General features: G+C 41.7%; 1 protein-coding gene across 2 annotated transcripts in view; it reads left to right on the top strand.

Annotated features, from left to right (window-relative positions):
* EMCN (endomucin) overlaps positions 1-14018 on the top strand; it is a 237336-nt gene extending 223318 nt beyond the window's left edge. For both annotated transcript variants that reach the window (XM_073655386.1, XM_073655378.1), the window contains 2 exons: positions 10432-10493; positions 12575-14018. In XM_073655386.1, the coding sequence (XP_073511487.1) occupies positions 10432-10472 (41 nt within the window). In that variant the 3' untranslated portion in view covers positions 10473-10493; positions 12575-14018. The remainder of the gene's footprint in view (positions 1-10431; positions 10494-12574) is intronic.
* The last annotated feature ends 370 nt before the right edge of the window (positions 14019-14388 follow it).

Here is a 14388-nt window from a genome sequence, read left to right as displayed (position 1 = left end):
CACACAGCTAGAAGCCCAATATTTTTTCAGAGCTAGATGCAGAAAAAAATTATATTCAATTTGCAACCTGATGGAGGTCAGTATAGATGGACTAATAGAATGATGCTATGCCCAAAAGATTTTACTTCACTAGGTGCAGTAAAAAAATTGGTATTCTATACACAGGTGGTATATCTTGCAACACAGATAGGCTACTCCACTGACTAACACACTCTGCAATAGGCCAAAAAGGATTAGCTTTGCTAGATTCAGCCAAATGCTGTGAAAAAAACTTGCACAGCACTGGCACAGACCTGCCTGGCAAAAACTGATAGGAACTGATGTAACCTAGTCCTGAAAAGGACTCCAATTACAATTAGTCTTTACTCCCACAATCTATCTATTTAAGAGCACAGACCTGCCTGATAAAAGTCGTAGGAAATGCTGTAACCTAGTCCTTAAAAGGACTGCAATCACAACTATTCCCTACTCCCAAGCTATCTGTAGATTTGTGCGAAAATTGGCTTGAAATTAACAAGGTATAGCGCACACAGCAACAGCGGTGCCGTCTAACACGCAGCTGCAGCAGTGAGAAAATGGTGGCGACGGGGAAAATGGCTTGGTCTTATAGGGCAAGGACATGTGACATACACTGCCAATGACACATGCCCTTGCTTGTGTGAAAAAAAGCACTTCGCTCTGTGTGTGCGCTGCTGATAGGCTGACAGATTTCACCTCCCCACTGCAAATGCGGGAAAGAGAAAAAAAAATGGAGATCTTCATTGTTCCTGCAGAGATCCATCCCCTGTCCCTCCCCCCACCCCGCTGTACACTCAAACTGCGTATTAACATTAATTTTCATCATTACTGAGAAAAAATCCAGTTATGATTTTGGTGCACGAACAGTTATCGAACATAACCTCGAACAGCCGAATTTTTCTCAAATTGTTCGTGTTCGCCGAACGGCTCGAACACCGCCCAAAACAGCTCGAATTTGAGATTGGCGAACAGTTCGAGTAGAACAACGCTCATCTCTAGTCTCGACCGAAATCTGATCCCAGGTCTCTTCTACACATTCCCAAACTTTGTGCATACTTATCGACTCACTTGGGTATGTATACAGGTTTTTCTTAAACTCTACCCACAAATGTTTGATTGGGTTGAGGTCTCGGGACTGTGGGGGCCAATCCAGCACCTCTTACTCATTGTCATTGAACCATGTCGTTGCCAATCTCGACATATGCTTCAGGCCGTTGTCCTGCTGGAACACTATGTTGTCCTTTTCATGCCATCAGGCTTCCTCCGTGGAACTTGACATTTCCTTCAATTTCTCAATCCTTTAGCCCCTTTTTCACTTGTTTCTTGTAGACCCATTTGCACCCATCAGAGCCTAGTCTATTATCTTTTGTCTCATCGCTCCAAATCACTCGGTTTTGTTTCCAATCTTAAATTGTCCACCTTTTGTACTTTTTTGCAAACTCGAACCGACGCTTCTTATGACGATATTGAATTCGAGGCTTCTTCACCTTTTTTAAGCCGCCATTCCAGACTTGTGTAATGTGCGTCACACAGTGCTTGCATGGATGTTTGATCTCACTATTATGAAGCATACAAACCACCTTCACTGCCGTGTTTGTCACGACAGAACTGATAGATCTTGTGATGAGCTGACTTATTGACTCTGATATTTTGCCTGGACGTCCACCTCTTGGCTTTTAAATGGATGAACATACTTTATTTCATATTCTTCCAACTGTCATGGCACTCACATGATGCAGTTTGGTAATTTTCTTGGCCGAGAGACCGCTGTCGATGAGCTGGATGATGCTGTTTCTCTTTTCTTGGGAAATCTTTTCAAGGCTGCTCCTCAATTTGAAACAGTGACCCTTTGCTTGGGATTCAACCTAATAAACCTAATAAAACACTGAGCTATTAGGGAATGAGGGAACAGGTTGTATTTTGTAGTATATAGGGAAAAAAAATGTTTTTCCACCACCAGGAGCAAAACAGTGACACTTTAGTGACATGCCAAGAATTTGCATAACTAATCATGTGCTAAATAGTTGCAAGTCAAATTTGTGAATGAGATAGCCAAGATGATTTTCTATAAAATGATGGTAGTCTCACATACAAAACAGCACTGGATGGTGAGATGTAGAGCCAAAAAATTCAAAAACATTGTTACCCTTTTGCTCTTCAGTGTATATTTGTATGTACTGTAATGTCAATGTGTTATAATACTCACCTACCGCCATCTTCACATGACCACTCTTCAAACTCTCTGGTTCACGCTGCGCTCTGTGTGGCCCAGAAGGGGCTTCTACAATGTAAGCCTATTGAGCATCTGAATGAGGCTCCATAGACTTACATTGTAGAAGAGACTTCTGGCACAGATATAGAGCATAGAGTGATATTAACACACTGACAGTTCAGTACATAAACATATACACAGATTTAGAGAGAAAAAAAGTTCATGGCAGTGCTTCTTTAATACTGGGAAAATAAATTAAAGGTGTAGATACTATTTAAAGGGGTTATATAATGGACTGAACAAAATTATCTTTGGCGTAGTGCCCAAACTGATGCAAAAAAAGAGAAACATTTTCCAATGTAATTTTTACCTCTTTTATCTGAAAAATAAGTGGAGATGCACTCATAAGTCACCACTGCAATAACTTGCAGGTGCAGACCTATATTGATGGTGTTGGTACCCCCCGTGTCAGATGCGCTCAACTGAAGTTGTGCTATGAACACAACACCTTAGTTCACCTGGATACTAGTGGTTGCTGCTGCCAACTCCGATCCAGCACTGGTAGCCCTAGATAGGGAATGGATAGATGGAGGAAGTTGATGGAGGCGTTGAAGGCTAAATGCTGTCAGTGCTGCTATGGTAATATGATGTTGAGATGTAGTAAAAGATGATTAACATTTTATTTGGATCAATGCATTTTGGGGTTGTACTGACTCCTTCTTCAGGATTGTCCTACCATCTATCCATATCAACCCTTTTAGCCACTTCTCTGCAGTTCCAACTGCTTCATTACCTGTGGGCAAAAGTTTATCCAGTGTGACTAGGAAGCAGCATGATTTCCAATGAGAACATTGCAGTCAGCTTCAGCTAACTCCTCATCCTCTTTCTCCTTCCCAGATCTGTAGAGATAATAATCCATCACAGACAGCTTTAATAATCCCGATAATAAATAACATGTCCTAACTATCTTTCTTCTCTCTAATCTCTGTTTATTACATTTACTTCACATGCAGTAGGTCTCTCATTAAGATAAGATCACAGTGCAGCATGAAGGAAGGGACTGGGAGGTTGTTGAAAACATCTTGGAGGACTAACCACAGATCTTCTGTGGATGTAGGCTTGTGCAAAACCTTCTGTTTCTTCATCTAATCCCAGAGAGAGATAGGATAATGTTGAGATCGGGCTCTGTTATTCTTTATGCTGAAGATAATTCTTAATGACATTGTCTGCAGAAGAAATGTGGATCCAATCAGATGCCTCCCTGATGATATTGCATATAGATAATAATCTGCCTATATTGCTTAGTATTGAGGACACCATTAATCTTGACTAAATCCCCAACTCCATTTTCTAAAACGCAGCCCTAAACTTGCAAGGAACCTCCACTATGCTTCAGTGTTGCCTACAGACACTGTTTAATGTACCACTCTCCAGCCCTTTCAGTGAACAAACAGCCAAATATTTCACATTTTCATCATAAGTCCAGAGAACTTGCTACTAGTGATGAGCGAGCACTAAAATGCTCGGGTACTCGTTGCTCGGGTTGAGCACATTGGAATACTCGGGTGCTCGACCCGAGCAACGAGCCCAATGTAAGTCTATGGGAAACTCGAGCATTTTTCAGGCGGTTCCTCCCGGCGATCTGCAGAGGGCCTAAAAATTGCCCAAATCGATGGAAACAGTGCTGAAATGACATGGGAACAGCATGGGGAAGACCCCTCAAAGCATCTCTGACTCCCAGATCACTGCTGTCAACAACGTTGTCAGAGTATTACGCCACTTTTACGGACTCACAATAAAACATACAAAAACGAAACCAAAATGAATTTTCCTGGGAAATATGTTAAGAAACAACCTTTCCAGGGTAATGACTTGTATATAAGGCAAAATAAATAACCAAAAACAAAAATACTCCTCCACACCTTGGGCTATGTTCACACATAGCGTTTTTGATGCGTTTTTGCACTTTTGCATTGCTTTCAACCAAGACAAATGCATTCACCAGGAAATGTCATTTTAACATTTTACAACCTTATCATTCCATGTGGTGTGTGACACATCATCAGACACATGCATACAGTGCTGAAAAGACATGGGAACAGCATGGGGAAGACCTCTGGAAGCATCTCTGACTTCCAGGTCACTGCCTAAAAGTGTGCCCATCATAAGTGATCCTTGGCGCATGCGAAGATGCCTCCCGCCATGCACCTGTCGTTGCAGACTTGCAACAATCACCGTCCACGTCCTTGTCCCAGTGCAGCGTTCAGTTGTCCCTACCCCATTCCTTGGAATGCAAGCACAAGTATGCAGCCAGCCACCCACCGACCCACAGGCTGCAATCCTATGCTGCCAATTTTTGACAGCTGCTTGCACTTGAAATGTGACCTTTTAGGCTCGTGGAGGCGGAAACTGTCCACAGTCTTATGGCGACGGCGACCGGGTATCCATACTCGGTCCCCAGCCGCCACTATTTGTCCCGGTGTCGTCTCCGTCTTCCACAAGTACAGGTCCCAAAACATTCCCCGTGCCCTCCCCAGTGCACTTACGGGGAAGGACCGCCTAACCACAAACACGTGGACAGGTGAATGTGGCCAGGGACGGTACGGAGCCAGTCCACAGCTTTTTTTGCTGACTTGTATTTCACCACAGCCATATTCTTTAGCTTGGTGAAAGGACTTGGTAAACCATATCTACCCAGCTGTCATTTCTCCCAGGAAGTCCTCTAAAGCTGCTTTCACTTGAAATGTGGCCTTTTAGGCTCGTGGAGGCGGAATCTTTTCATAACCTCATGCCGGCGGTGGCCGGGTGTCCATACTCGATCCCCAGCTGTCACTGTTTCTCCCGGTGTCGTCCCCGCCTTCCACAAGCATGGGTCGCACAACATTACCCGTGCCCTCCCCAGTGCACTTACTGGGAAGGACCTCCTAACCAAAAACACGTGGACAGGTGAATGTGGCCAGGGACAGTACGGAGCCAGTCCACAGCTTTTTTTGCTGAGAGTTGTATTTCATCACAGCCATATTCTTTAGCTCGGTGAAAGGACTGGCAAAGAGGGAAACCGTATCTACTCTGGGTGTCATTTCTCACAGGAAGTCCTGTAATGCAGCTTGTTGCAGAAGCAATGGCAGCCCGTCCAACATCAACTCGCCCTTGTCGGTGGTGCTTTGACACACACAACACATCTTTCGTTGCACATTTAATTTCTTGAATACAGAGTTGGACAATGGCCTGATCTGTAATGCGGTCTGAGAAATAACATGCATAAGCATGGCCGATCCACATTAAAAAAGCAGCCATAGAGTGTCCGGGAACCTTCCACCACACTTTTCTTAGCCAGGGCTGCTTTTCGGCAGGGTTGGACAGGCCCACCAGAGAACCGGAGACTCCTCCGACGGGCCCTGGCTTCTCCTTCAGGAGAGTTCATAGTGCCGGAGTGAGGCCATGATGATGATAGAGGCCACCATCTGCTTAGTTTTCTGTTACTTGGAATGCTAGCGCAAGTATGCAGCCAACCAGCCACCCACAGGCTGCAATACTAAACTGCCAGGTTTCTGGGCAGCTATTTGCACTTGAAATGTGGCCTTTCAGGCTCGTGGAGGCGGAAGCTTCTCACAACCTCATGTCTCATGCCTCGTGTCCATACTCAGTCCCCAGCCATCACTATTTCTCCCGGTGTTGTCTCCACCTTCTACAAGTGCGGGTTTCTGAACATTACTGCTGGTACTTTTCTGTGTGAATTTGTTTGCCTCCTACCAGCCTGGAATATTTCCAGTAAACTATGGTACGACGCCATGGTATTAGCACTGCATCCAGTAACAGTAGCGAAGCCATCCCCAATTTCCTTCTCAGGAATTTTACTTGGTAAACTGAGTGGCTGCCCAAATACATTAGTTTCTCACAAAGGAGCTGAAGATAGAGTGGCAGTAGGTGCAAGTTTCTCCAGCCTGTTAGATATTAGGGGGTGAACAGCAGCACATTGGATCAGTGGTTAGCACTGAAGCCTTGCAGCGCTGGTATCCTGGGTTCAAATCCCAGCAAGGACAACATCTGCAAGGACTTTGTATGTTCTCCCCATGTTTGCGTGGGTTTCCACCTCAGTAAAAAAGCAGCCATAGAGAGTCCGGGAACCTTCCCACACACTTTTTCTTAGCCAGGACTACTTCTCGGCAGGGTTGGACGGTCCCACCAGAGAATCCTCTGGTGTGCCCTGGCTTCTACATCAGGAGAGTTCATGATAGCGCTAACTTTGCAGCTGCTATGGGGCTCTTGAGTGGGGGAGAAAGGTTAGCCCTCAGAATCAAATCCTCTGGTGGGCACACTGTTTTTCAATCTGAAACAGCTTCTCAGTGGGAGTTGTATTTCACCACAGCCATATTCTTTAGCTCGGTGAAAGGACTGGCATAGAGGGAAACCGTATCTACTTGGGCTGTCATTTCTCCGTCACCAGGTTCCGCCCATTGTCACACACGACCATGCCTGGCTGTATGTTCAGCGGTGAGAGCCACAGATCAAGCTGTTGTGTTACAGCTTTCAACAACTCTGCAGCACTGGGCGGTTTTTCACCTAAGCATTAAGCATGTTATCTTCAGCACAGCCTGTTGTCGCTTGGCCAAGGCAGTGCTGCAGTGTTTTCAGCTTGTGACTGATGTGGTCATTTCGGAGATGGAGGAGGAGGTGATTACATTGAGGTTTCATTGGCGACTCTGTTTTTATACTAAAGAAAGATCCTACTGTTTTTTGTTTTTTTTTCACATTATTTTTTAAGGCAAATGCATTCACCGGGAAATGTCATTTTAACATTTTACAACCTTATCTGGCAATGTGGTGTGTGACACATCATCAGACACATCCTGTTTCATTGATGATGGAGTGACTCTGAAAGACACATAGCGCAGGGCCACAGTAACGAGTATGACATGTTCCCATTAGAAAGGAGAGAGTCTGCTATACAGTTATAGGGTATGCAGTGAGTCAAATGGCTAACCAAATTTAGGAAAAACCCCACTAACAATTTAAAGACACAGAGCAGGGCTACAGTAACAAGTATGACATGTTCCCATTAGAAAGGAGAGGGTCTGCTCTACAGTTACAGGGTATGCAGTGAGTCCAACGGCTGACCAAATTTAGGAAAAACCCCACTAACAATTTAAAGAGACAGAGCAGGGCCACAGTAACGACAAATTCCCATTAGAAAGGAGACAGTCTGCTATACAGCTATAGGGTATGCAGTGAGTCCAATGGCTGACCAAATTTAGGAAAAAACCCCACTAAGAATTTAAAGACACATAGAGCAGGGTCACAGTAACAAGTACGACATGTTACCATTAGAAAGGAAAGGGTCTGCTATACAGTTATAGGGTATACAATGAGTCCAACGGCTGACCAAATTTAGGAAAAACTGCACTAACAATTTAAAGAGACAAAGAGCAGGGCCACAGTAACGACAAATTCCCATTAGAAAGGAGAGAGTCTTCCATAGTGTTGGCCTATGCAGTGAATGCAAGGGCTGCGAAAAATTTGTAGGCACTCCAATGCCCCTTGGAAGAGACATGGAGGCCAGGGGGCCTCCTGAAAACAATGTTCCCATTATTAGGAAGTGGGTCTCCCATAGTGTTGGCCTATGCAGTGAATGCAAGGGTTGCCAAAAAATTGGACACACTCCAATGCCCCTTGGGAGAGACGTTGAGGAGGGCCTCATAAAAAAATGTTCCCATTAGAAAGGAGCGGGCCTCCTATACTTGTAATGCCCATGCACTAAGTGTATGGGCTGACAAACATTTACCCCTGGGGGATATACATGAACATACTGTATAAAAAATTTTTTTTACGGGCATCATAAACACCCTTTAAAAAAATTATGTGATTGTTGCATCACCAACCACGGTCACGCTGGTGATATGATGGTGGAGGATGAGGAGAAGGAGGAGGACAAATAGCCAAAATCAGGAAGCGTATACCCATGTGTGGGTGTGAAAAAGTGCATGGGAATACACCTCCCAAGAAAAGACACTGGATGTGAGTTTATGTTACGCTGCTATCATTTGGTGGTGTTGAGAAGTCTGGCCCAATTCAGCCCTTGTTCATTTTTATAAGAGTCAGCCTGTCAGCATTTTCAGTTGACAGGCGGATGCGCTTATCAGTTATAATTCCACCAGCGGCACTAAAAACCCTCTCTGATAAAACGCTGGCGGCAGGGCAGGCCAGGACCTCCAAGGCATAGAGAGCCAGTTCATTCCACGTATCCAGCTTGGATACCCAATAATTATAAGGCACAGAGGAATCACGGAGGACGTTGGTACGGTCGGCAAGGTACTCCCTCAGCATCTTCCCAAACTTTGCACTCCTTGTGAGAGTACCCCGCACCTTAAGGCCTGTGCGATGGGAGGGGCTGAGAAAACTCTCCCAGAACTTTGCTAGTGTTCCCCTGCCTCTGCTGGATTGAAGTTGTGTCTCTCTCGCCTGTACTCCTTGGTTGTCCAACGAAGTGTGCCTTCTGCCACCAGCGTTTTCAGATGGGAATTTTTTTAATAGTTCCGCAACAAGGGCCTTCTGGTACAGCCCCATTTTTGTAGACCTGTCCGCCTCAGGAATAAGAGATATAAAGTTCTCCTTGTAGCTTGGGTCTAGAACTGTCACCAACCAGTAATGACTGTCACCCAAAATTTTGAGAACGTGAGGGTCATGGGAAAGGCAGCGTAACATAAACTCAGCCATTCGTGCCAGACTACTAACAGGCAAGACTTCTGTGTCCTCACCAAGAGGATGACTGACCATGCTCTCCTCCTCCTCCTTCTCTCTGTCCTCTGGCCATCCACGCTGAACAGACGGTATGACAGCTGTACAGGTAGTACCGTCTATAGCGCATGAAACTAGCTCCTGTCCTTCCTCCTTCTCCTCCTCTTCCTCATTGTCACCCAATCCACGTTGGGATGAGATGAGGCTGGGCTGTGTGTAATCACCCTGTATGGTTCCTTTCTCCATCTCATCGTGCTCTGCCTGCAATGCATCCTCTTTGATTGTGAGCAGAGAGCATTTCAGAAGACAGAGAAGCGGGATGGATGACATCTGCAGTGTAGAGTTCCAACACGTGAGGACAGCTATCTTTTAAAATCCCCTCCTTTAGTAGGTATTAATGTGTTTTATTTACAGTTTTCTGAATATCATGAGCAAGTGTTCCTAAAAACACTCGTTTTCCAATAGTTGACCCGTGTAACCAGATTGCCAATCACGAGACAAACAAGTGAAGCACTCATGTGTTGAGTAAAATAATTTTAAGCATAAAAATCATTATTCACAGCAGCACATCATCTTCTGTAAACAGGACATGTGGTGCCAGTGTAACAGGCCATAGTATACCCCAAGTCCTCCCTATTCCTGTGGTTAAAATGGCTTAGGCTTGATTATACCCTAGGTATAATGAGGCCTAGGCCAATTTATACACCGGGTTATAAATTGGCTTAGGCCATTTCATACCCCCTCATGCTAGATTTTACCTCCCTTGATATCAGAAGCATTGAGCGATATACACAAAAATGACTTAATTTTTCAACATTCAAGATAACTGACTTAAATATTAAAGTTCTAATCACAGAGACAAACTATACCCAGGTTTAATCTGGACAGGGGTCAATTTGGCCAGTTACACAAGGAACAATGACAGTCTATGTACTCAGAATGATCCATTCTGTGCACATGGGAAGTGTAGTCAGTTTGTCTAAACAGGATATTAAATGACCACTGATCATCAAACATCATTGCCAAGGTAAATGAGACCTAAGCTGCTGTCAAATACCTCTGGTAGTGGCTTATCTCCAGCAAGAAAAAAAGGATCAGACATTTAAATTCTAAATGCCCGATCCTTATCAGATGAAGGTGAGGGACAATTAGAAGGCTGAACCAATGGAAAGCAGCACGTTTATTTTGTATAAAGTGCCATAAGTTGCATTATTGTCTGTGACTATGACAGTCAGTTCTTCACTTCCAATAACTAAGATATTAAAGGTTGTAATTTCATGACACAACTCTGATGACTCAATTGTTACATAATTTAGACTTTAATTCTAATTATTCATTTAGGTCGTTATTAGCTATTATTCCATTCTAATCATTTTGTTCTTCACATTTATTTTTTAAAAGTGACTTTTAGGATTACTTTACGAGAAACTTACATATATATTTATTTATTTATTTTACTGAACTAGATCTGCTCAAACTAAAGAAAGTGTTAAATTGCTTTCTGTAAAAACAGCTACTCCGTATTCTGGTAAGTGTCTATGCGCATTCAACGTCACTGTCTTCATATGCTCTTGGCAAGAATTGCCTAAATATTTAAACAGTTGTTTCTGATATTAAATATTTGCAGCCTGCTAGGTTAATTTCAGCTATATTAAAATTAAGTGCAATTTGATTTTTCTGTTCCCATGGAAAGCAAAGCAGGGATGGACTTGAGATACTTTCACTACAAAGAAAGTCAGATGAGCGGAAAAATTATATTCCTATTTTTATTAAATTGTGATAAAAATAGTAATTTTTTAACATGTATCGCCTGTTATAGTAAGAAACCAACAAAGTTAAGAATATTGTGCATTTTACATACATATTTCTTTAGGCAACAGCTCCCTTAACTAAACAAAGTGCCATTACCAAATAGATTCTGCATGCCATCAATGTCTAATTGGTGAAAATACACCTCTCAATAATGAAATCACAACGCCAAGGCGGAAAAGTTGTGGAATTATGGAAATCACCGGATCAATAGACATGATATGTAAATCATGAAAAAAAAATGGAAACAAAACTTTTAAAATATCTCGTTTCATTCAGTATCAAGTATGAGTGTCACGCACAGATATACGCCCACTTACACGCCTTGGCATGGTATCAATGAGGTTATTAATGATTGTCTGAAGAATGTTTTGCCATCCTGAATGCACGTGGATGTAAATCATCAAGCTGCTGGCAGCTTCCTTTGTAGTTGCCAAACAATGTCATCCTAGATGTGCCCAATGGGAGACAACACCAGAGATGCTGCAGGCTATGGTAGCACATTTATGCCATTGTCATTGAAAAACGCTTGTTGGACACTTTAGAAAAATGTACGACTTATTCTGCCACCAAATCAATGTAATACCTAGTAGTTAGTGTAACTGGAATGAAATATAAAGGTGTTTGGCTGGCTACCGTACATTATACTGCCCCACACCATAATACCCTGAGAAGGACTAGTGTAACATTCCCTCCTGAAAGCATTTTCATAGCAATACCTACATGGTCTCATCAGATTCATGGAAAGTCACAGAGTCTAAGCCTAAGGCACCAAACAGTGTCTACACAAACCATAAGAAGGTGTTTACACAACATTTGGCTACGAGCCAGACGTCTAGCAAAACGTGTTCCATTGACCACATGCCACTGCTGTCAAAAGGCTATCAATAAAGGGGCAGAGCAAGAATGCAATGGAGACTGAATGGTGGTCTATCCTTTTCAGCGATGAGTCCCGCCGTTGCCTTGGATGCAATTATCGTCAGAGATTGGTCTGCAGACTTCATGGACAATGACATGAAGAGGTCTTCATGAAGAAACATGAAAATGTCCCACAAGCCATTTTTAAAAGTTGCAATGCCAGGCCATATGTTGCTTGTGTTACTGTGAGCAGCCTGCGTGGTCTAGACATGCTACCATGGCTGAAGCGTCTATGGATTTGTCACCCAGCAAGCACATCTAGAATATCATTAGTCGGCAATTGCAATGGTAACTGCAAGTATCGGATTTTGATAATTTGAATGCTCAAGTGCATTCAGCGTGGCAGAACATTCCTCAGACAACCATTAATAACTTCATTGATAGCATGCTAAGGGGTGTAAGTGTGTGTATTTCTGTGCTTGATGCTTATACTCAATACTGAATAAATCGAGATGCTTTGAACATTTTGCTTAAATGTTTTCATCGTTTGCATATCATAAACATGTCTATTTTTCATAACTCCATAACTTTTCCTTCTTGGCGTTGCAATTTTAATATTGAGAAGTGTATGATCACTGGCCACTGAACCAATGAATCCTAAAATAAAGGAACATTACATTTAATAATACAAACATGTTAAGTACTAAATAATGAAGTAGTAATACTGGTTCTTCACCACTTCTAAAGGCAATAGTATAAAAAAAACTTTCCTTATAGAATGACTTACTAACCCTTTCCACTATAACATGTCAAAAGGTTATTTTAAATTATTGGGGAACTCTAAATACACTACAGGCAGAACTTACACATTGTGTGTTTGCCTGGGGTCTGCTGTAATTTGCTGTAAAAATAGTGACAATATTTTGTTTTATATTTTTTAAGATTCAAAAAGAATGACATCGAACCAAATGGAATCAATCGAATGTTGAAGACATTGTCAATTGACTACAATTAAATACCTATAGTGTTAATTTCCCTGAATTTCTAGATGAAAGGAAACTTTCGTACTGATTGTATGCTGCCATTTAGGCAAAATACTAAAATGCCAGCTTTTCAGAACTAATAAAGTAACAATTTTTGAAAGAAAAGCAAAACTTTTTTTGATATTGTATATTATTTGTTTTATACTTTCATCTTTCGACATTTACCTTTGCATTTGCTTAAATTGTATATGATTTTTTATCATTTACCTTTGGTTTTGCTTAGATTGTATATGATTTTTTATATTTTCATCTTTTGACATTTACCTTTGTTTTAGCAAAAATAAGTCTCGTTTTTCTTATTTGGTATGTTTATGAAAAAAACCTAGAAGAATAATGTAGTAATATTAAAGTGTTCACCTAAAACAGGACCCTCATGCCCTTCTCTAAATCTGTTTCTCAGCACATTCTGGTATTTAAAGAATTTACCAATTACATTTTCTGTAAGTTATGCTATTGGGGGATGGGGTTTTATGAAACCGACAAAAGGGCTCATATTACTTACATATACTATTTGTAGAAACATATTGTGTCTATTTACCATTGTGCCTGTATGCCAGGAAACTACAATTTGCAATGTTTCCTGAGTGCTACTATTAATTCCAACCCTCAATTCCTAGGGGCACAAGTCCCAGGGATAGGACATCACCCTATTGATATGTTGTACATTCAATAATAAAATATGGCCGATGGGGGAATTCTTATGAATAGCAACATTGGTAACACTAGTAATGTGACCCTTTAAAGTCCAAATGATCTATTCCACTAATTATGCATGTCCATCCTTATTGGTTTATGTCAGATCAGTAGAATTTTCTCTATAAATTCCTGTTTTACCTTACATCATAAGTCCACCTTATAGGCCACTAAAAGTCTAAACCATAATGATAATGTAGGGAATTAATAATCAAGAACATTTTGTTATTAATAATTTAAAAAGTCTTGAGATTGAAAGGTATCAACTTTAAAGGGAACCGGTCACCTTGGAAAACACTATTTACCTGCAGATATCCGGCTAATCTTCAGGTCAATAACATTACAATGTTGCCCTGCCACCTTACTGAACGTGCGGCCACTGGGAGAAAATTAACCTCTTTCCTCCTGGGAGCCGCCAGCTTTCAGTTATGGGGTCAAGCACGGAGCGGCTACAGTCACTGCTCACAGGACCACTCGCTATACTGTAAGAACACCCCAGCACTTTGTCATCTCACTCTGCAGCGCATCTGTCTCTTTAAAGTTGTCCAAAGCAATGCATAATTAATCACCAATAGGTATGTTACCTCAATGGAATATTGTTATAACTTATTTCAGTCATATCAGATTAATAAAAATTATACTTCAAACAATTTGGTGCAATTAATTACACAGGTCTGCAAAAAAAAATGTTTTTCAGATGGCAAGGTTTTTTGAATGGATTTAGGGTATTTTGAGGGTGCTGAATTCAAAAATCCCATTACTTTTGCTGAATTGGTTCTAATTTTTGAGATAATTCATTAATGAAAATAATGAATTTCCTCAATGCGACTTGTCTGTGATAATAAATGCTTTGGTTTTTTGCTCTGTCTTTTGACTCTTTAACAGTGTCTTAGGTAATGAAATATCTCAATTGTATCTCAATTGGTAGGCTTACAATGCTATAAAAATAACTTTGAAGCCAGAATTCTACTCCAATTAATTAACTGTTAAATATCTCGGAAATTAGAGACAATCTGGCAA

This window comes from Phyllobates terribilis, unplaced genomic scaffold (genome assembly GCF_046119375.1).
Source record: "Phyllobates terribilis strain yellow unplaced genomic scaffold, ASM4611937v1 Scaffold_1__5_contigs__length_1240528914, whole genome shotgun sequence".
NCBI classification, from domain to species: domain Eukaryota; kingdom Metazoa; phylum Chordata; class Amphibia; order Anura; family Dendrobatidae; genus Phyllobates; species Phyllobates terribilis.
Note: the sequence above shows the minus strand (reverse complement) of the source record. Positions and strands in the feature narration are given on the sequence as shown.